A 24453-nucleotide genomic window follows, 5' to 3' on the forward strand; every position below is an offset into this window, starting at 1 on the left:
AATTACCTCCATTTTCTCGTGAATACGCGTCGTATCCCCCGGTCGGTCTGCCGCCCACGACGATGCAGGAATATCGGTGGAATTTGCAGCCAATGATTGTAAAATTGTTGCACTCCGAGAGGGACTTTTACCTGCCCCACGGTTATAATAATTAGCGCTTCACTTAATTTAGCGAATCGCTAATAACTGATTAATTTAATTTCATCGCTGCGCGGAATACACCTGCACTATGATGTAGTACCGCGCGATGTGGCCATCGTCACGTTCCGAATCTCATGAACCGATAAGATTATTCGTAGCGATGTCCGTAATACTGGAAAGCCGAGGGACAACTAACAAAAATCACCGAGAAAGACGACAGAGAGCGATACAATTTGACCCCATGTTTACATCCGTGCCTAGAACGATCTCCGATCGAATTGTAAACACCGACAGGATTTGCGGGGAATTTCGTAAACAACGTGCCCGCGCGATGTAGGTGAAGGAAAACTAAGTTCCATTGAGCGATGCGACGTACGTTATACATACGTGTAAATTGGTATGTAAAAAGAAGGAAATATGAGGATGATAGTGTTACTTTTTTTTGTTGCATCTCGTTGTAAAATTCCTTTTCAAATTAGGGGATGGGATGGGAGGAGTGCGGAGGGGGGGGGGGGGGGGGGGGGGGGGGGGGGGGGGGGGGTTAGGGTTATAATTTTTATTTTATAGCCCGTGTAAAACACAGCTTTTAGCTGTAATTTAACTTTTATATAAAAGAGTAAGTTATACCTCGGGCCAGGTTTTTCGTTTTTTTTTTTTTTTTTTTTTTTTTCTCTTTCCTTTTTAACAGTCCGAATCAACGACTCTACGCATGAAAAATTGAGAGAAAATAACAAGTATAATAACGATGATAAAATCGGAGGGATCTATACCTACCACCTCATCTCGTCGCTCTATCCATGTAATACATATATCGTCCGGTAAAATAGTTTTACAACAAAGGAATTTCGCATCCTCGTATAAAGCCGGTAGTGTCGATCCCGGTGCGGGATATAATTGTATACTTGTACCAACCTTTGGACGAGATAGGTGTCATAAAAAACATATATATATATCTATACACATATTTTTCTTCGAACATCACCACTACGCCTCAACGCCAATCAACGATCCTCCGTTTACTTTTTCTCTCTTCAATTCTCCATCCCTTCACTTTCGATCTTTATATCCTCTTCTTTTTTTCTTTCACATTTTATTGAACGTCAAAAATCATACCAATTATCAGCTTCCAACACGGCGCAATATTACAGCTGGACTCTGCGGCTCGAGGTATAAAATCTTTGCCTTTTCCACCCCGAATAATAACTCCACATATGATAAAAATGAGTACGATAATTGGTATTCATGTAAACTTAGGAAGGGGGTAGATGAATATTTTATTCTCGGTTTTTCCGCATGTATTTCTTCATTTTTTCATTACGATACGAACAATTAGTATTCAGTAAATTTATTTATTAATTTTTTTTTTTTTTTTTTGATTTCTCAGAGTAACACGTTATCAGTCTTATATATGTACAAAACATATGTATACATGCATTTATCAAGATAATTGATTTTTTCTCTTCTCATTACAAGGCACAGCTGACGGTTGGTATAACAGTATAATTGTTATTTCTATCGGTTTGAAAGAAAAGAGGAAAAAATAAAAAACAATAAAAAATAAAATAAAGCTGCGAAGTGTGACGTTATACATAAATTAAATACGTTATTGAAAAAATTATCCGCAAGCTTGATGATATTTTGTAAATATATGTATAGCAGAGGAAAAGCTCGTTTTATAAACGAAACGATAGGAGGTAAAAAAAATTATTATAACGTATGTAAGTAAATAGACAACATTTAACATAGTACATCACATATATATAACGATCGAGACGATAAACTGACGGACATATCGAACTAATTAAAAATATAATTGATATACATTTTACACAGAATACAATAGGGAAAAAAGTGTATAAAAATGTCATTAAAATAGATCAATGATTAATCACATTCCGTCTAATGTCGTACGTATCTGCACGGGATATACGTTAATAATAAAAATAACAATAATTATAATAATAACGTTACCTAAAAAGTGTAGGATACAAAAACACAGTCGATACAGGAGTTAAATTGATTGAGGGGTGAATTTTAGTAGCTGACAAAGATTAAGAAAAAAAAAAAAATGAGAAAAAGAACTGAAATGGTTTCCTGAGAATATTCGGAATAGCATTGACGATTAGGGAGCAAATATGAGTCATATGTATTTAAAAAAAAAAAAAAAAAAAAAAACGACGGTGCTTTATCTGTAGGTGGCGACGACTAAAAATTTCTTATTATTCAACGACAGGTGTTCACGGACATTTTGACGACGCAGGTGCTACAAGTGACTTCGCAGCACCATTTGAACCTACAGTGACAGTTGACCTTTTCCTTGACAACTTTAGTGTCGTAGCCACGACCGCAACAGAGAAGTTCGCAACCCTCGACTCCGGGACTCGTGGCGTTGCATTGTCTGCCCTGAGTGCCCAGAGATCCGGTTTTCCGATTCAATTTACAAAAGTCGGGAGAATCCTCGCTGTAAACTAGGTCGAAACGACCGGGAGGTTTGATCGTCGGACCCTCCGTTATGAAACTGTGTCCGTCGTTACTTGGTATCACTTTGGCAGCGCCGTCGAACGAATCCTTAAGACGGTTACCGACCTCTCTAAACGGAGGCATTTTACGCCAACACGTACGAACCGTACAAGAGCCGGACAAACCGTGACACTTGCATTCCGTACGCATGTAGTTCTTCACCGCCTGAACAATCGAATACGGAGATAAAAATGAAAATGAGACGGAGGAACGTTACCACCGGACGGAGCAAAGGAGAGAGAGATACGAGGAAAACGGAAATATCGTAAAGTTACTCACCAAACGCCCGGCGTCGTTGTTGTGGAGTTTCACTAAAGTTTTAATATCGCTACGTTTTCGGTAAGGAGCGTCCATAAAATCTCGCGATTTTTTAAAACCGAAATTAACGTTGTCTCCGCATCCTCCCCACTCCCATTCGCCCTCCGCCAAAGGACCTTTCATACTTCTGTCCGCTCCCGCTACCGCCGACGAAGACGACGACGACGACGACGACGACGACGACGACGATCTTCCAGCTGCGTTCGATTTTCTCGCACGATTTCCTGCGCGCAGATTTTTTTTTTTTTGGCTCTCTCTCAATTCGAACCACCGGATTCATCGGGACAACAGAATCCACGGACGAAAGAATAACATGCATATCGATCGTATACTTACTACCACCTTTGTTAACGGTTTTGTCGCAGGAACATTCGACCAAATTACCCATGGTACATGCTCTAGTAACCGCGTGAGTTATCCCGGCTGCTGTTATGGCGTTTATAAAACCCGTCTCTCTCGTGTCTGAAAGAAATTGATCGATAAAAAAAATATCTTCGAAACAGTGTGATATATTACAATACATGAGTAAAGAACATAGAAAATTTTTAGTGAAGAGTTAAGCGAGTTGTAATGAATCGACGTGCGCGTACACGCATGTGTGTATTTATATACGTAGCGAGACCCAAAGCTTGGGGCCGGTAAATGATTAATTAAATGCGGTTAGATGAGTCTCTGAGATTTTGATCATGAGATCTTGCGGTTGAAGTTTTGTATATATATGCACGTATATAGGTATATTATTGGGCGATCTGACAGTGGGAACCGGATTTGTTGGTGGGTTTTGGTTCCTCGTATACCCTTGATGGGTATATAACGGTAGTACTTTATTTGTTCCTTTCCGTTATCTCGTGTATATTGGTGCGTTAAATCGATCGGTACATCGGCCGTGTATACCAGGTATGTGTACGTCGATGGAATTAAACAAATAAATGTGGCGAGATTAAATGATCAGATTGAGTAGATCGAGAACAAATCGGATTACACATCGTTAGACCGGATAAGACAATTAGAGCTTGTGAGAACCGATGAAGGGGATATTAATTAATTGATGCCCTCAAGCTCGGAGCTTGAGAAAGTACAAACATGTACGATATGATAAATCTGTGATCATAATAATAACTTACAGACATAATTACCAGCCGATCGATTCAATTCGTATATTGTGAACGCAACAAGAAGAATTAGCTGCACGTTAACCGATTCACGGGGGTCCGGCGGATTCTATTTACGGAGTACCGTGGAACACGGTTCCACTTATCGATCGATTCACAAAGCTTGGGATATCGCTTGATGAAAAAGAAATTTGGAAGGAATATCGAAAAAACAGAATGTTGCCGCATGCAGTGTTCGATGGATGTTGAAGTTTTCCTTTTTTTTTTTTTTTTTTTGGCTCGTCGTCTCGCACAATGGGCACGTGCTTCGATGAGATGTGGCGCGGTATCTCTGAATAATACTAATTACGGAAATGGTATAGTTTGTCGTGAATTACTATGTACAACGGTACGGCGTTTTATGTCCCGCTATACGTCGAGTCTCGCGGGCAGTAGGCAGCATCGGGGGCAAAAGCGCAGCCAGCAGTTTGTAAAGGTAATTTTATTGGGGCTCAGCTGTAGCGGAACATCGAGGGGTAATTTAATGTCTATCTTGTACTCTAATATCTTTACGCGCAACAAGGTATTTGACGCTTCGCGATAAACCGCATGCGTAATAAAGCCTCGATTAACGAGTATCCCGACCACCGTAAAGTGCTTACGACCGCTCGACCAGCGCTGCCGTTTCACCGAACCGCGGAGCTCGACGCGGCAAAAAAGAAATTGTTAATGAAATTCATCTCGAAGAAGTTTGGCGAAGCAGAATTTGTCCCCGAGTCCCCGAAACCGAACCGTGGGCGTCATTTGCGCGGAATGCCGGGAGAGACGGTCTTTCGGTGGACTCGCGAGTCTTTTTCCAACCATTGGTACCATAACTCTAGCGGTAGGACGACGTCGGATAAAGCTATGGTGTATTTAATTGCGCTAACCAACGTGGGTAAGATATGAGTACTTTTGTTGCTTCGAAATACCGACACTCGGCTATAATATAACAGTAGTGGTGGTGGTTGAGTATTTGTGAGATGAGAAGTTTGCAACGCGACGGAAGGAGAGAGAATGATGGGCGGTAAGCGACGTCCTGCAGTCGTTCGAAAATAAACGACCAATCCGAAACAATTCAAACGGAAGGTCTTGGGAGCTGTGGAACGACCGCGGGTCTCACAGTGCAGTGGCGAACTTGATGGCCTGGGCAACATCAGAAGCAAAAGCAGCAGCAGCAGCAGCGGCAGCAGCAACGGCAGCAGCAGCAACGGCAATGAGGACGAGACGCGCGGAACCCAAACCCAAACGAAAACCTGCCTCGGGTCGTTCCTCGGGCGTCTCACTACCCATACAGTCAGCGTGCCCAAATGGTTGCACCGTAGGGTGGGACCGAACGAAATCTACGGTACGTATTGGATTTCACCTGTCACGTTTCCACTCCATCATTAGCGAACAATGAGTTAAGTTCTCTACCCTTTCAGCTAGTTCACCAGATTACACACTTAAATTACCGACCCATCAACGCATCGGTAGTTCGGTTACCACCGCGAGGTACCTTTCGGTGTACACATAAAACCCGCGTACATCCGGGCTTTGCAAATCTTGCGGCACCCAAAAAATTTTTGTTGCTTTTCTCATTCGGTTGAGGTAAAGGAGAGAGGAGAGAGAGAAGGAGGAGGAGGAGGAGGAGGTGGAGAAGGAGGCGAAGAGATGTTGGCATGTTAAAGTAAAGAGGAGATCCTTCTTCCCCTTCTTTATTCATCCAGAAGCGCTGATCCCGATCCCGATCCAGCGGCAGTTCCTCCTCGCCTTACCAAAGAGAACCTGCAGCATCAGCAGCGAAGGAGTTCTGGAACTAAGAGAACTGATGCTCGCTTCTATAGGATATCTCAGTGCGATCGATGGAATTAACTCATACAAGGTGGAATGTTTCTCCAATTACGGGATCCACCTTGTGTCTGAAACGACGACGAGGAGACTGTGCATCTCCACCACTCCACTCCGTTCCATTGGAATCGACTCGCAACCTGCAGCAACGTCTTCTACTCCGCAGGGCATAAATCTCACAGGAAGATCCATCCCAACTACAGTATTCCCTTACAACAGGAACGAGTAGTATGGCTACTGATCACGGTTTTACGTCACTCTCAATGCTCCCCCGTACCGGCCAATTTAAACGATCAGATCCTTGTCACTCCCGAAATTGATTTTAGGGTAGAAACTACTGCTTAAGTACCTAGTAAAAAATAATCGGCAAACGTCAGCGAGCACCGAACACCACGCCGGACAAACTTATAATCCTCGATAGCAAAGTGATGTGTGTAAGTTGTGGAATAGTTGTGAAGGAGGAGGAGGAGGGGGGAGGGGGGAGGGGGGTTAAAAAGGCTGTAAAAAGGGGGAAAGGGGGTGAAAAAGGTGGAAGGGGTTATACACGTTAAAGCATGGTTCAACGTGGTTCCCATGGATTCCAAGCGGGTATCTTCACCACGAATCGACGGAGCGACGTAGCGACTGGACCTTGGGCTGCTGCCTGCCACCGCCCGCGTATCTTCTGATGCATCAACTCACCTTTCAGTGTGTATTTAAGCGATACGATACGATACGATACTCTTATATTCGAGTTGATCTGATATGGAAAGCGAAAGGTCCAAAGGAAGGCAACATCAGAAAGCAGATATAAGAAAACCAAAAGCAGCGAACTCGAGGCAACACCGCGCCAGGATATCACCGCCGAACATCGCATAACCAACCCTTAGCTTCACAATTCATCCGCAAACGGAAGCGATCGACGAAATTATTCCACCTCGTTATCTACACGAATAAATGATAACATTCAAAAATTCGTACGATCACCGTATACATATTTACCGTTCATGTGTGTACACCATGTACACTATATCTATTACAAGAACATTATCACCGGCTTCGAATCACTTCGGATCAATTAGACAGGCGAGGATCGTTATCTCAACATTGGTTGCCAGGTGCAGCGTTTCTGATACTTTCAGCCAATTATCAACATTCTACCAGATTCGCGTATGTCAGCTATATATATATATATATATACCTACCCACGAAAGGCATACGTAAAACAACTTATCCCTTTCCTTTTTTTTCACTTTATATCTCTCTCTCTCTCTCTCTCTCTCTCTCTCTCAACTCCCTAAGAACTTTGGTATCTCGAGATGTCTCGAGCTTTGCCATGTTATTCGTTTGACCGTAAGTTAGAAAATGTCGGAAAATTTTCAATCTCGTTGCCGGAAAACGAGATTTTTACGGTATAAAGTTGAGAATGTCTCACGTGAAAGATTTGACTCGAGCAGGCTTTGGGAATCGTTTATAAATTTTTTTTTGTTCAGATAATAATTGAGAGTTGGGAAATGTCATCGGTGCGTTCGCGTTAATTGTCCGTAACCATTCCTGAAAATCCATTAGTTTTTTCGAAGGAGAGATATGAAATCGAATAAGGAATGATCTCAAGGATAACGAAATTGGTCCGTATACATGATCATTTCAGCTATGAGATATTGCGTAAATTTTCCCACAACGTATCGCGTCGGACTGGACTGTTATAGCTGTACGCCGTATCGGTATTCCTGATTTATTGAATTGAATAATAATCATCATCAGAGATCTCGTCCTTCTCATCTCGTATTCGTTAATCTATCAGCAATTAATCGATCAAGTATAACTATATATATAGGTATATAAACTGCGGATAGTTTGTAGTATTACGCAACGTAATGTACGGTTTTATTGCGGCTTGTAGTTTAACCGCACCGCAGCTAAACTGGACTTGCGATGTAGCAAAGTAGAAGGCTACTTTAAACGTCAGCGAAGGTAAAGTAGCTGCTTTCAATCCCCAGAGTTACAACTCACGTCGTAAATGGTATTGAGAGTATTACCCGATAAAACTTGTTTCATTTTTACGTCGCAATAAGGTGGAATTTCTACCGAAAATTGCGTTCTTCGTGCGCTCTGCTCCATTTTTTTTTCTCTCTCTTTCTCTCTCTTTTTTTTCGAGGTGCGAAACCAACGACTCTCCACTTTTCGAACGTGGTCGTCTTCCATCCGAGCTTATCTATTGGAGATATTAACGTACGTTTCCGCGAGATATACAATATGATTTCGAGATTCTTCGGGATGACGGGGGGGTGGGGAGGGGTATAAGTTTGTGGTAGAATATTCAATGAAGTAGGTAAAGTTAAAAGAGAATAACGTTCGATGTACGTGCGCGAAGAGAACTTGTGGCTATTTCCGTCCATTGGTTATAAGTCGGTCTCTCTGAACATTTCCAATAAATACTATCTGGACGTATGAATACCTATATAAGAGCTCGGTGCCCGCTTATAACGTAGTTGTTTGGTGCGAGTTCTGCTGAAAACCTATAGTATAGAACGATACTAAAAATCACCCAACTGACCAAGTGTAGCTTGTTCTGAATTTTTTTTATCATTTTCTGCATTGCTTCATTTTATTTTTTGGTTTGTAAAATTTATTTTTCTTTTCTCTTTTCCGCCTACCCTCGCCTCCGTTTTAACGCTAAAATACCGATATATTTTTTCGCTAAACTATAAAACGCATCGCAAAGTACGTTTCGCTATAATACCTGCAATGATTCGCGGATTGCGATGGAATTTCTCATCCGGGTATATAATACAGTACATAAGGCTATATACTCTCCGTGTAGATACACAGAATTTACGCTTTAATGCGTAGAGCAATAAGAAAAGATAAAACGTTGTTTCTACGCTACGGAAATACCTCAGTAATTACTACTCAGATAGAATATTGTAAATGTTCGCAATTCTAAGCATTCTATCCGACATATTTGAAATCCAACTTCCACTGTAATAATCTTTCAAGCACGGCAACAAACAATTTCTGGCGTTAAATTCCTCCGCAAATTTTATTTATTTACTTGATTTTTCTCCGTCATTATCTCCTCAAATACGCAAACGCCTGTCACCGCGTCGACGTGGAACGCGACCTTTGGGGTTGTCAGAATTCGTGGTCGGAAAGTAAAAAAGAATAAGTAGAAAAAAAAAAAAAAAAAAAAAATAACTGAGAGTAACGTGAATGATGGAGAAAAAGAAGAGAGAGAGAGAGAGAGAGAGAGAGAGAGAGAGAGAGAGAGAGAGAGAGAGAGAGAGAGAGAGATAGCGACGAATCTTCTCATTTTGAATAGGATTGTACGTTATAAAATAAAGGGAATAAAGTTTTGCCTTTGGTAAATGGTAAGAGAAGAAGAAGAAGAAGAAGTACGGGGGGAATAAGGTAACATTGGAGATACATTGCCGGTACATCGCCGCGCGTTCCCCAACCACAAAGGATTGACAACAGCAAACAGTTTAGTGTCCCTTACGTTTATTGTATCGGGGCTACCGTACTTTAACTTAACTTCTACAGCGGAGGCGGTGGACAGATCTGTTACTCTTCGGCGTCGAGTCCGGTCTGGGCTTCTTGACATTTGAATGCATCGCCCCGACAGATCCGAAGAGGCGCCCCCCCTTTCCTCTCCTTTTTCCCTTTCCATTTCCCTTTCCCACCCCCGCAACTTTACAGGACCGGCAACCTCTCGCGTAATATACAAGGTGGCCCGAAAAATGTTCAAAAAATAACAACGAAAAAAATCCACGATTTTTAAACGTCATTCGGAGATGAACGCTAAAACGGGATTATAGGTAGGATTTACGTTCGCCACGAACCGCAAGTTCCGAGCTTTCGCTCCGGTTTCGAAAATTTGAAAAAGATCTGTCAAAATGGAGAAAATTTTAAAAACGAAACGAAATCTTCGTTCCTCTGGTCCGAGTAAATACCGAGTAACGGAAATTTCGTCCACACGTAGTTGAGCTTTTATATGTTTTTTTTTTTTCAGATTGGCCGCTGTTCTCAGGCCACTCTGTATGCGCGAATATGTGTTCCTCGGTTCCAAAGCACCTCGAATAACTGCCTCAAATGAAATTCTCAACCAAGTTTCTCGAAATGGAGAAAAAAGTAACGATTTGAGGTCACTGTCAAGGAAGGAAAATTTTTACGCACAGTTCAAGGTTGATTCCCCCAATTCTTGTCGTTTCGCATAATTTCTTTTCGCTCATCGGCGGAGCGGTAGGCGGAAGGGAGCGTTGAATAAAATTAGTGGAGTTTTTATGTAAACGGGTAGATGGTGCAGTTTTGTGGTATCAGTGTACATAAAAATTGAAGTTTAAGCGTAATAAATGCCGGTGGCGAATCCCGGTGGTCCTTGCAAATTAGTTTAAAGTAAAATAACCTGCAGAAGCAGCACTCCTTCTTTATAATATCTCTAATGAAAATAAGACGGAGTTCGGGGGGACGAATTAAGTCAACTTCGTCGAGTTTTGAAGATGCAGATCGTATAAAAACTGCTTCAATTCCATCTGGCCGGGGAGAGTTTGATATTAATCTGCGGTTAAAAACTCGAAGCCCGATGTTAAAACGAGTGATAATATAATTTTGTTTTTTTTTCTCTCACAATTTTATGTGCGTGAATTTCTCGAAAGCACTCGAAAGACCATCAGGGCAGGGGAAAAACAGACGGCAGAAAATATCGTCGTGAAAACTAGTTCCAACTTAAAAAATTTAGGTTACTCGGGCATTGTAACCTTTTTTTTCATTTTTCTAGGCCGTTGAAAGAATAAAAATAAAAGGACAATTAATTTCCGACGATATACTTCGCGGGAATTTAAATAAGCGGCAGAAATACAAATTACTCGCTGTATCGCGCTGGCTATAATATTCCCTCCTTATATGCGCGCATCTGCAGCATAACATACATGTCCATAGGATATAATATAAAAAGTAGTTTTATATTTACAAACATATATATATACATATATATATTACACACACATAGATATATGTTGCATGTGTTACACGTGAAACGCGGGCCAGGTGACGTGTGGTAATAAGAACTTATGGCCGGACGCGAACTCCATCCAACCGTTAGCGAACTAGTGCTAAGTGTTTTCCCTCGACGGGTGTTAACTAATACGTTTGTATGCATTCAACGCATGATGCTTATAGGTATGTTTATATATATATATATATATATATATATATATATATATATATATATATACGGTGAACGTTGCGGCGAAACGCAAGATAATATTACAACGGTCATCCGTGTCATTCTAATACATTCGAATTACGGAATCATCGAGATTTCATTCGCTGATTCCGATGATAATCGATTACGAATTTATTTTTTTCTCAATCCAAGGTAGAGTTTGGAATTATTACAATTTTTCTCTTTATTATTTCAGAGCTCCGAAGGGGGGAATGGAAGGTTGAAAAGATCGTTACCAGCTCAAGAGTGTGCAGTCCGAGGCTCTATTAGTCCTTATCTAAGGATTAAGAGGGAAGAAGAATAAATTTTAATTTAGAGACTTGGAATTCCTACCAATTCCTTGAATAACTTTAGCTGCCTTACTCGGTTCTTCTCTATAAGCGGGCTTTATTCCGGCTCATCAAACTCAACATCTAAATCTCTGATCGCGTGTCCCTATCGGATCCTTTTTTTTTTTTTTTTTGTTTTTTTGTTTTGTTTTTTTTGGTCTTACTTTATTTTATCTTCTTTTATTCGTCTTCCTTTAGTTTCATTTCTTTATCTCTTTTAGTTACAGCTGCTGACAGATTGACATTGTCCGTCAGATATTAGTGGCCATGTGTTCTCCTAATTAAAGTCCTAAAGATGTCCTGATAATAGGACGCTCGAGAAAAAAGTAAAATAAAATTACAGGGATTCCTGATCCAACCCCTAAATTCGGATCACAATCATCGTTCTCCTTCGCCAGAGGTAGAAAACAAAAAAAGAACAAAAAATATCTCCACGACAGCTACGGACTATCCATAATAGAAAAAAAAATGTATAAAAATTGTATCGACTAATTCCTTCCGCATTTAGGATGGGGTGTTTTCTTGAAGTTTTTTCTTCTTTTTTTTTTTTTTTTTTTCGTTGAACGGTAGCCGTAGTTTAATGTGGGGGTTTCCGGAGACGCTCCACGGGTAGCTGTCAACATTATGACCAATTTTAAGGCACCCTTGAAACGTTAGCGTTAAAATACGACCCTCAGTGGGGCGGCTTTGAAACTTATATGTATATTATATAGACGACCCAGACAGGAGCTTGCCAGGGTCAATTCTTGTACCATAACCAAATCCACCTGCAGCTCGCGCGCTCTTTATTCGAACGACCTTGACGCGCGTCGCCCGCGACGCCATAAAACTAGGAGACGAAATAATTAGAAATTTGTCACGCGTCATCCTCCCCTAATCTCCATTGCAAGAGGAGGAAAAAAAGGGAGAGACATTATTGAAAGAATCTTTCAGTTTCACTACTGGCAAGTTGAATTATATGACCACGCAGAAGATGAAGGAAGGAAAGAAATTTGTCAAATTATGTGTCGTTCGGACTGATATTTCTCTTTCTATTTCTTAACGACGAGTCGACTCGTCAATGACGCCCTTCGTGATATTCTGCGACTAATTTTCACCGAGGATGATATATTTTCTTTTTTGGGGGCATCGACTTCCAACAGCGCGCTGTCAACGCTGTCACGTCGTAAAGGTCTTCCAAAATATTGCAGACGTCCTGTACCTCAAATCGTGGTCTATTTTTTTTTTTTCATTTTTTCGCTCGCAAGTTGATGGAAGAAAATCTAGCAGCTATAAAATACAGCGAACGGTCCGATGAAAATTAATTCGACTAATTTCAAGTGAACGTCTTTCGTGTACCCGAAGATACGAAAAATAAATTTACGACCATTCGGTTCGAATGTACGTCAAATCTATCTCGCGTGTAGTATTATACCGCAGTGTATACCCAATAATAAATACGTACGCATAAAGCTGAAGTAGAAATTCCTACCAAAAAAATTTAGGCGCAGGCCCCTTTCTCTTTTTCCATCTTTTTTCAGTTTCTCTTCCTCCTTTCCTCTCTTTTTCTCTTAAGCAAGTTCGGTTCTTGACGCCTATCTCAATTCCCAATTGACGTTTATTTATCTGGCGGCATTTAATTTTTATGGAGCCGATCTACCGATAGGGTCAGGTAGCCTCCCGCTGTGTGGTCCTTAAAGAAGGTCTAAACTAAAAACTACTCGACAATTCTATACTCATATATATCTATACATTTTTTCTTGTTCTTTTTTTTTCTTTTTTCCTTGTTTTATCTTTCTACATTCGCATCCGTTTCAGGATCGGCTATAGATATATCGAAATCGTGCGTAGCCTAGCTTCGTTTTCTACATAATATAGTTGAGAGAAAAAAGAATAAATAAATAAAATATTTCAGAAGGTTTCGGCACGCTGTTGCAGCATCCCCTAATTGAGGGGCTTCATGTATCGATAAGGTGAACACGGGCGTTAAACCCCGAAGTGCTACCTACGCTGAAGTCCAAGAAAAAGGAAAAACGACAGAAAAAAAAAAAAAATCAGTCCCCAGGGATTTTATGGCTGATCGCTACGGATTACCTACCAGCTCGACAGTAGGACACGACCGTTATCTGAACGATTCTTGCGATACCAGACCTCAGTAGTTCTTCTTTTTGTTTTTCTTTTTTTTTTCATTTTTTTTTTTTTTTTTCTTTTTAGTTTTTATTTGGTTGATATAGATAGATAGCGGGCAGTCTCAAATATCGGGCCCTCAAAAATTCGGGGAACCGTGAATTCCGCGTCGCGACGTCCGACTTTCTTTTTGAAATTAGGAATACCTAACATATAACCGATCGGAGATCCGATTTCTTCTTTCTATATTTGTTAGGAGAAGAGAAGGAAAAAAGAAAAATGACGTAGAATCAGAAGAAGAGGAGAATAAGAAAATGGAAAATACCTCTCAGTAAAATTTTTCTCAGCGATCTTCTGACGGTTGTACAATTCCAACGACGATTTCTGAACTGATGTTGACACTCCTTTGTGCCGACTTGAACACCCTTTACGATTTCCTTCAGCAACGCCGGTTCCTTACGGCAGATATCCGCAAGTTTTCCCTTCAATCGTCGAGTTTTTTTACAGACCAACATAGGATCCATCACAACCTGGCTTCCGGCGACCCTGGAAAACAGATGAAATGAATCGTAAATTTGAAAGAATGATGTCCAACTCAACTGGGATAACATAAATTATTCGAGCAGCTCTCTCGAACGCAGAAATGATAAATCGGAGCTGCAGGTGCAGCGGTAGCCAGAATGAATTTTGTTTTTGTCCTCGCGTCATGTACTTGCGGTTAGGGCAAGATACATCTATCGATGTAATCCTATTCCGACAAGATTTTCCACTCATTTCTGCAATTTCACGTACTTCTGGGACCATTCGCTTGCCGACTTAGCGACGTCGCCTTTTTTTTTAACATTTCAATTGTGCCTACCGTTTCGTGCGTTTCCATTAGCCGCGCCAGCAAAATCACGAAATGATAGATTGCGCGAATACATTTTCTGAGACCGAGGGTAGTAAAACATGCGAATTCGTCGAGTTGAGCAAAAAATTGTCGATAACGCGAATCAATTTTATTTTATAGATCAATTTGGCTTCCAGATTCGGATTCCTAAGATCAAAATCCATCATAATACTAGAGGAAAACTTGGAAAAAAAAAAATATCGATCGCAGTTAACCCCAAAGGGTACGGTTTTTTTTTTTTATCAAGATATCTCAATTTTTCTGTTTGTAAAAGTGAAAAACTGGCGCTGGAGCTCCATCTCATCGATAGACGGCTCAATTTGGTTAGCAGAGTTCAAAGTACGTGCGAAACACCGAGCAGAGATATTTCAATTTTTGGCCATAGACTGGCATAGAACAAAAAAATTAAATACCCAACACACATTATAAATAATAAACCGAATGAAACCTCTGGCACATGAGTAGTCTTAAAATATAATTTAGGGAAGCCACAAATCTGCAAAGTGTGACGCTATACACTACGATGTACTGTTATAACGCGATGCTTCTCACCTCTGACATTATTCAACTTCTATTTTTTTTTTTTTTTCTTCTATTTTAATTTGAAGTCATAATTTTTTCATGTTTCTATTTTTCCTCCCAGTATGTCGCAACGTCAGGGTAAATGAAAACTGAAGAAAATGAATGAAATGAGAGAAAAATAAGTGGAAACAAAACCCTTCCTCGACCTGCGGAGAAGAGAGAAAGATAGTAAAACAAAAAGATGGAGAGAAGAAACTAAAAAGAGAAAGATTAAGCGGTCGCCAAGGATTCGCAAGATGTTGTGTCTCTGTACTCCCAAGGGGGAAACTGTCTGATCCCCAGCAATGTGATTTATCTTCATTCACCGTAACGTTTTTCTTATATAAGTACATTATATACACTATATATTTATACGTATACCTATATACGCGCGAACGCTTGTAAAAACGAAAACTTCTTTAAAACTTAGATGCTGCCGTACAACCGGAAATAATTCAGACGTATAATCGAATGCATCAAATCTCGTATGCCGGACAAAATTTTTTGTCACAAGTATAGTTGGACATGTTGCCGGATCGAAATAAAATTAAAAATCTCATCCCTCTTGTCCCTTCGTCTCTTTGTGAGAAAAATAAAAAATAAGAAAAAAAAAAAGAAAAGGTATAAGTACAACATATCTGATAGCGAGAGAAATTTTTCTTCGAGAAACTGGATAGAGTATAATAAACACAGAAAACTGTGCGTGGTTTTTCTAGCGATCAAAATTAGACGTCATAAAATTTGTTTGTATGTACTAAGGATAGTAGGGTAGGTGTTACTGCGGTTACCACAGTGTTTGAGATGCTGACTGACGTCGTCAGCCCCTCTTTTTCACTGCATCTGCGATATGAAGAGGAGGAAGAAAGGGAAGAAAAAGTAAAAAATGAAAGAAAAAATAAAATAAAATGGAGTAAAAGTCGGAATACGCGATCATAACCGTAACCCAAAATACAGTTTGATAGTTTGTTATGAAATCGAAACAGTTATTTACACTCCGTGACCGCACACGGATACTCATACCCCCCTGTGCGCGTTCGTATAAAAGCTTCGACTAATTTTGAGCAGAAAGAGCCAAAGGAGAATGAATTTTGAAAAAATTAGATAAATAAAATTGTCTCGATCCGTCGATTCAAACATACATGCTTCGTTGTTGTTTTCTATCTGTAATGTAAAAAAAAAACTGTTTGTTTTTTTTTTTTGTCGATTTTCTTTCGGTTTTTACTCCTCTTTGGCAGATTAGTATTTAGGAATGCATCAGCGCCACTCACAGGTTCCAAGAACATGTAACACGACTGACATAACAGTCACGTTTGCGTTAAAGTTACGGGCACCAGTGTATATTATGTTAAGCTGTTGGCGGAGCGCGAGCAGGAGGGTGCGCAGAGAGAGATGTGGGGAAGAAAGAAGTGAAAAAAATGAGAAAGAAAAAAACAAAAAAAAAAATGAAAAGGAAAAAGAAGAAAAAAATGAAAGAAAGAAAGAAAACAAGAATCGAAGTGAAGTTGGTTTCGTTGAGGCGCTGCCGCGGTGCGCGTATATTTCACGACTGTGTTTGCCCCGCAAAGCTCACAGTTCAGTTTTTTCCCTCCACCTCGACGCCCCTAGCTTTTCCACTTACATAGGCAACCCTCTAAGATCAAATAAACTCGAGAAGCCACCGATACAATGGCGAGAGATAATAAAGTTACGAAATTATGACCGTCCTCGTACAAACAACGAATATACTGCACGCTCCAACTATAAACTAAAAATCCCACTAATCCCATTCAACAGATCCGAAACAACAACTTATTGAACTTGTTGTGTATCTATATAACCCGGCTATTAGCACCACGAAATTCGCAAACATAAAGCCGGGGGGAAACGAAAAATAAAAAAATTTCACACCCCATCAGACTTGATTTACTTTTTTTTGCTCTTTCTATTTCCACATCGCGTCGATCCCGCAGGAGTCACGATGTTATAACTTGAGGAAAAAAGTGACGAAAAAGGGAAAGGAAAAGATGACTGGGGTCCCAACGATGAGAACCCTTTGGATCAGGATCAGGATCAGGGACTCTCTTCCTCTATCTTTCGCGGTCTCAAGGTGGTTTAGATTTATTACGTCATTAGAAGCACACGGCATTCTTTTCTCGAGGTGCACGGAGCCCCACGCTGTCTGGAACGATCTCGACGCTCTCTCTATACTCTTCAGCAACTCTATTCTCACTCAGCCGCGGATATCGGAGAGATTTTACTTTTATTTTCTCTTTTGTCTTCGTCTCGATGCGAAACAACAAAATTTCACTCAGAAGCCCGTAAATATGACAACGCGACGGAGTATGATGGGAGGGGGGGGGGGAAAGAATGAATGAGAAAATTACAAAGTCGTATAGACGATTCTCAGGAGAAGAAAGAAGTGAAAAAAAGTACACGAACAAAATACGATTGCAACGTGGTGAACTTGATATGCTAAGCGTTAACACGAGAGGGGAATTTTCGGCGACGAAATTGCTAAATTCGCGGTGGGTATTATGTTGTGTAAGGAGGTTGTTCCTTACGGTTGCTAACAAGTCGGTAGAATGCTGTCGCGAGTCTTTCTGGTATACGGTAGAATTTAAAGGCGAATATTTTCCCGAAAACATTATAACGTTATGCAGGGTAATCATCTAACCTACAGCTAAACTGCGGCACAAGTGAAACCGCGTTTTACACGATCCGAGAATTGTTTTTTCTTTTTTTTTTCTTTTCTCTTTATCCGCATAGCGCGGATCGTTCGCGAAATTATGCAAACAAGGTCGAGCTGAAGAAACGAAAATCCTCCGAAGACAATCAGCAGCTACTTTTCACGGATGATTTTATTGGTGCCGATTATTCGAAATCTGCAGACTGGTCGCGGAGGAGCATGCGAATTATAAATGGACCTATGAATTTAAAAGTATATCGCGAATTCTGAGGTCGACGTCGTCGTCGTTTACCTCTCGAGTGTAAAGTGCAGTCTCGCAAGGGTTTAAATCCGTCGCGTAAACGAGCGACAATGATCGAGTGCATCGCGACGCCCGCGCCTATATTTAATACCACACGTTAAGGATGAGGAAAAAAAGTTAACAAAAAATTAAAGAAAACCAAAAAAACGTCGCATCGCGACTCAAGCCAAACTGCGGAGTGGTGCGCTCGGTTGAGCTGCTGGTGTGGACTCTTCATTCGGGAAGCTGACCAACCGTTCAAATTTTACAGTTCGCATTCGAAAATTATCGTGCTGCATCTGGTTCGCGAATGAAGATATCTCGGGATTACATATTTTTGGCGCGTTACTCTTAAAAAATTCGAGCACATATGAATCAATTATACTTGAAGCAGACATGTGAAATATCAGCGACAATCTTGTTTACCGACTCATACCTCTGTACGTGTCGTTATTTCGCTAATCGTGATCTTGAAAATTGTTAAACGACACCCTAAATTTTACCACCCTGCGATTACGACGTTGGAAATGAGGATCAGGGAATGCGTGTCGGGATGAGTCCGGTGACATTCTGGCTCACGAGGTTTCTCCGACGAAACGACGACGACGACGACGACGACGATGATGATGCATCGACGATGACGATGATAACGACGAGGATCGGACGACTAGTCTCAGGGGGGAAATAAGGTATTCAGGTGAGCAAACAAGCTGCGTCGATTCCCGTGGGAGGTGGGAGTAGAGAGGACCTCCACTCCTCGCGGACTATACCAACCAACGGTGGCTCACAGAGAGAAAACTCCGATCGTCCGGGACCCTGTGGACTGCCCACCGTGCGGCTCATTGGTTAACTTCACTCTCTTCGGGCCCCACCGAGAAATCTTACCTATATCGGTCACCTCGCGATATCGAAACCGCGACATATCTCACCGGCTGTTAAAACGGATCACATCGATCCGGAGAAGAAACAAAGCCAATTTCAATTTCTCGACGATTTCAGGAGATGCCGGGGAACTCTCCAGCCCGCCGATGTACACCGTACGCGTCTTCGATCCATAATCTCCGCGTTTCGAACGGTTGCAATTCGCCGCTCTGCGAGATATACCTTTGCTCCGATGCCTTCGAATCCAGCGGCCGGCGTGTGTCGGTGGAACAAATTATACGCGATGCCAGAGATTTACGGGACACTTGGTGACGCGACGGAGAGACCATTGTCCGCCCCGTCTTCCTTCCCCTTCTTTTTCCGCGTGTCTCTCTCTCTTTATTCCCCCGATTCCTTACCGTGAAATGCTGCAACCGCGAGCTGCTCCCGGTGGTTCGGGCTTTTCAACCTATATGTATATACGCACATCTCGTGTATTTCGTACGCATACGTACGAGCGGGTATACATCGGCAGCCCTCGAGTGCTGAATCGGTGGAGCCGCACCACCGGTAAACGTTGAATCTTCGGAGGACAGACGCGAGGCGAAGCGATTTTCGAGAAAAAACTGCGGAGAATGCCAACCGCGGAGAGAAAAGAATCCGGTCGCTTCTCCAGAGGTAATCGCGAGCTGTCCGATATATACTCATCCGAAATCCCGTCCGTCCACCGCTTACCCGTATAAATTTCAATAAAACGCATTCTTCCATTTATCATATTATGTACGATTTCATCTGTGACCGCTCTAACGTCCCCATCGTTTTCCAACCGTACGGACAGCGCCGTGGGCAATCAGGGCTTCGATTCCATGGATTATTCTGCTCGGAAACTTCTTCGCCGGCGTGCGTCTTTTTTTTTTTTTTTTATCAACGAATCTTCGAGTCGGATATTTTTTTCCCGTCCGACGGAACTCGAATCTCGTGACATTATCCGCACACGTAGTGATAAGAAACGCGTTTTCGTGCGTCGAAAGAGAGAAAAAAAAAACAAAAAAAAAAAAAAGGAAAGGAAAGAAAAAGAAGGACACAGGTATATCTCATTCTGCAAATATTTAACAACCTAACCAGAGCAGGGAGCTCTCAAGAACACTCTATTATTTATGACAGGAAGATAATAACGAAGCCTATATTATACAATTTTCTACAAGCTGAGATTCTTCTCTTATTTTCATACATTTTTCTCCCTCTGTTTTACAGTATTCGGCTTCATTCCGTCCTTCGAGGGGCACTTTTACAATGGAAAAATCCTCGACAAATGAACTACCTGTAGAATCGAGAAGGGAAGAGAGAACGGAAAGGAATAGGATCGACCGTTGGCATGAAAGTGTGCGTTTAAAAATAAAGGCTGCAAATGAGCTCTCCGAACGGAAGCAGCTCAGTATCTTACAGCAAATCGTTACGGGGTTAATGCTTCGTAATTAAACGGGGATAGTGATTCCGTTCTACCTAAACGTAATTTGAGTCAGTCATTTCCTCGCACCTAGGCCTGTTTACGAATAGATAGCCCTATAGCTGCTGTTGAACTGGCGAGAAGTTGAGTTGAGTTGAAACTTAAAGCTATACATTACGTACAGATGACTTTCTGTTTGTTTTCACCCTCTCTTTATGGCTATCATGTGTTACCAGGCCCATGCAACGCCACTTGACTAATCTTTTTACATTTACAAACTCTTTCTCTTTTCACCCATTTTGTTTTGTTTTTTTTTATTTTTTTGTTTTCATTTTTCAAATTCGGTTATCAAGTTGCTCTATATTACTTAATCATTAACGAGCAGGTGACACTGATTTACTTCCGCCCGATAACCGGCTGCGGGTAAGAAAAACATACGAAGGAGAGCTGAGAAAATATTAATCATCCAATCGGTTTATCAATTAATTCAAAAAACTTACCAAAGTGATCCGGTGATCGGAGTGACCAGTAAAAGGCAAATCGCCACGAGAAAAGTACGCATCTCCATTCCCGAATGAGATTTGTTCTTCTCTTTTCTTTTTTTCTCTTAGTCCCGTTGATCTTCTCCGAGGCTCAAAATTTTCGTCAACGATATTTATTACACGTGTCTTGATTCGTTAATTTTTTGTAATCTTATTATTGGAATTAACGATGATTCTTTATTATTTTTACTTCATGAATGTCACTGGTTGTTCGTGGGATTATTGTTATTGGAAAAATTTAATTTTCAATCTCTCGCAACTGCAGCGACAGCAATGCGCAAAAAAGTTCATCATTCGATGTCATCTTCGATCGGTGGGAGATCGGTTTTACGGGGATATTTTTATTCGAATTATTTTGATGCTCACGATATCCGAGTTCTTACTTCAATTCTGCAGGGCTTTGAGGCGATTACTTTTTCCTCATTTTAACGGACCGATCACCCGAATCGAATGCGATTGCGATGGCGATTTTTTATTTACAGTCTTACGACGGCGAAACGTGTCGTAGATGACGACGAAGTTACAAGCAACGCCGCACTGTATGAGCTCTTATTTCGTCCCTCTCGTTACAAAATAGGAAACATCGTTCGTTCGAAATGATGCGCCGCTATCGATGGATCGGTATCGCCGGAAAAATCGTTGGCAAAAAAGGCGAAGAAATAGGTACCGGTGGGGAAAAAAAATTGCCAAACTTGTCGCACAGATCAGCTGCCCGCAAAACTGTGTCACCCGGATCTTTGAGTCTTAGTTTACCCCCACCACGAAAAATCGGTAAGACGATCCCCACCACTTCGATGAAATCGTCTGGGGCTGCAGCAACAGAAACAGCAACAGCAGCAACAGCAGAAGCAGCCGGTTACCGGCGATCACTACTAAAACTTCTTTCAACCCCCGCGCGCACACAATCACCGATTTATTACCCTCTTCTCCGCTTCCGCGTGACGATTTCGATTGTTTTTCAATCAATCAACTTGGAACGATAAACTGTTCGGCGATCGTCCGATCTTTGGTACCCACGTTCGAAGGGATGATCGCGAACGGGGGATGGTGGACGTACGAGATCGAGTGTATTGGAAGAAAAATCGGCTATTTCGATATCTTTTTTTCACCCGGTTTCGGTGTAAAATTGCGCTTGTGAAATATGACGATGTTTTTTTATCGGATATTATGGGCCGAATTAAACGGAGCTTTGATTATTGTATCGAAAGGGAAGACTATATGGAAAGGACCGGCAGAAGTAAGCGGCTGATTCTTGCTGAGCAACCGTCCACCTTAAGACTGCCGTGAAGCAGGTAAGCGCCACGGCGCGGCAAAATACGGCACCAGACCCCTCTTATGGTCCACGAGAAGCGGCGGGATGCTGCGGACGCCGGATTTCTCGATGATCGGGCTATGAGATGCTGCGAAGAGGCGTTACATCTGCTACAAACGCCGATATATGCTCGATACACGTACGAAGAAACGTACGGAAATGTAAACCCCGAGAGAATATATATTTCCGAAAATATAATCGATCACTGAAAATATTCCCTCCCCTCCCTTCCAATTGAATCAACGGAACTTCTATTGGACGAAGACCGTCGAAAAGTGATCACGCTACCGATGGGTGGTTTCGTTCCTCAATTTTTTTTGCTTTGTAAAGAAAATCGGAAAAATTTTCCGTTACTTCGTACTCCCCGACAGATTATGAAGATCTATAGATCATTTTCGGGTTTATTGCCCCAAAAAATATTCAGACGGTCACGTACACCTATGAGCAGCTGAGATTCGTATATTATCTAAGCTGTCATTCCGGAGCGTCATTTTATCTGTCGATAACGAAGGCGAAGAAAAATAGGAAGAGTTCAGGTATTCCTTTCAGTCGATACCAGAAATAAGGGAGACAAAAAGGATCCCGACTCATCTGACGCGTGAAGTTGGAATTCGGTTTTTTCGGTTTTGAAAAATGGTGAAAACTAATGGCCGAGTGAAATTTTGACATTCTCTCACAATGGGAGAGCGAGTCAATCACAAACGGATGTCTGTGTACATAATAACGAGATTAAAATCAAAACACCTCGCCGATACCGATCGGTAAACGAAATGTAAATAAAAGAAGACACGAGAAATACAGAAATACAGAGTAAAAGGAGCTGTTGAAATACGAATAAAATCCTTGGGTATACATTACAAAAAGGTAGATTATATATACGCGTAGATAGGTATATAGTATATGGTGAGGCAGAAAGAGAGCGGAGAAGAAGAAGGAGGATATAGGGAGACCTGTTTTCTCGGTCTTTTTCTATACTTTTTTCCCCCTGTTTTTATCATTATCCGAAACGCCAAGAGGTGATGCGCCCCTGGATCTGTAAGTAAGGGCTCAATAATGGGCGAGTAAGTCCCATTGTCAGCCTTTGTTGGAGAGCCACTCAGTAGCCCACTCGCGCGCTCACAGCATCCCGCTGGAGGTTCTCTCGGTCTCTTTTCCGTCTCTCTTTATTTCTTTCTATCTAACCTTCTCTCTCTACTTTCTGTGCTCTTCGCTCTCCGCATCGCCACGATTTCCGTAGAGCTTTGCAGCTTCTCTTCCGTCGAACTTGTGGTACCCGCGTCTCTCTCTCTCTCCCTCTCTCTCTTTTTCTCCGGTCCACGGCGTAGTGGGCTATTGAAAAAGCTCGCCGTGCGGCGTGTGGCTTGAACCGTACGTTCTTTCATCTATGCCGACACGACAAAGCCGTGAATACCGCATCGCCACGACTCACCCGGAACGCTGCGCGGCACCGCGTCCACGAGATGCACGCGGGGCACCCGGGCAGGTATATAAAAATACATAGAACTGTGCCACACATCCACGAGATACGTGTACCCGCCGATGTATCCGCGTGTTCGATATATATATATATATATATATATATATATATATATATCTACTACACACGCCAAAAATCATCAAACTACCCCACGGATCCACGCGACCCGCGCACGGCCGTATATAATTATATGGGGGAATTTCGGACACCTCGGGTTTCGTACGCCCGAAATTCCAAATTTCAATGAAATAAGGTTTTCCATTACACGCTACAGGATCCCCTGATAAAATTCAATGAAGTCGTGGAAGGTTTCAGGGGGGGGGGGGGGCCTGCCCCCGCTGTCGATGTCTCTTACATTATTCAAAATCACCTTCTTCTTCTTATCGAAGTGCTTTCGAATCGTTCGAGGGTTGATTTTCATTGGAATGACACAGTCGGATGAGCGTCTGAAACAATATAATGTTCAATAAATTATGGGAGTAATTAATTTTGAATGAATAAGATCGTAACGGTATTGTGAAGAAATAATTCAAGGAGAAGAAGGAATTTATTATCGTATATAAAAAGGATCGAGGAATCCAACTTATCATCGCAGCTCGTTAATAGCACTATACATGCGTGTCTCTATCGTACGAACGTGTACGCGTGTATGTGAAGTCTGACTGACCATCGTCCGGAGGAATGGATAAAGAGAGAGAGAGAGAGAGAGAGAAAAAAAAAGAAAAATAAATCGGTGAAAGAGAGACGGTATTCCGTGGAGTTAATTGATATATTAATTATTTAATTGACTAAATTGTCTTTCGTGTAGCACTAGGACGTTGTATATAATATACGATACACGG

At 41.6% G+C, this 24453-nt stretch overlaps 1 protein-coding gene across 1 annotated transcript; it reads right to left on the reverse strand.

The window, feature by feature from the left end:
• Window positions 1-2294: 2294 nt before the first annotated feature.
• On the reverse strand, window positions 2295-22111 carry LOC105683337 (protein Wnt-6). The gene is made up of 5 exons (XM_048651854.1): window positions 20781-22111; window positions 13903-14123; window positions 3316-3441; window positions 2941-3203; window positions 2295-2826 (listed from the first exon to the last, which is right to left on the reverse strand). Exons 1-5 carry the CDS (start codon window positions 20846-20848, stop codon window positions 2365-2367), a joined length of 1140 nt encoding a protein of 379 aa, XP_048507811.1. The 5' UTR covers window positions 20849-22111; the 3' UTR covers window positions 2295-2364.
• Between the last annotated feature and the right edge of the window lie 2342 nt (window positions 22112-24453).

This window comes from Athalia rosae, chromosome 3 (genome assembly GCF_917208135.1).
Source record: "Athalia rosae chromosome 3, iyAthRosa1.1, whole genome shotgun sequence".
Lineage (NCBI taxonomy): Eukaryota > Metazoa > Arthropoda > Insecta > Hymenoptera > Athaliidae > Athalia > Athalia rosae.

Excerpts from the sequence above, each read along its gene's own strand:
- LOC105683337 (XM_048651854.1), bottom strand. The coding sequence starts at position 20,848 with ATGGAGATGCGTACTTTTCTCGTGGCGATTTGCCTTTTACTGGTCACT. Across the intron at positions 14,124-20,780 it reads CCGATCACCGGATCACTTTG|GGTCGCCGGAAGCCAGGTTG; the intron begins GTAAGTTTTTTG and ends TCTGTTTTCCAG. Across the intron at positions 2,827-2,940 it reads ACAACGACGCCGGGCGTTTG|GCGGTGAAGAACTACATGCG; the intron begins GTGAGTAACTTT and ends TCGATTGTTCAG.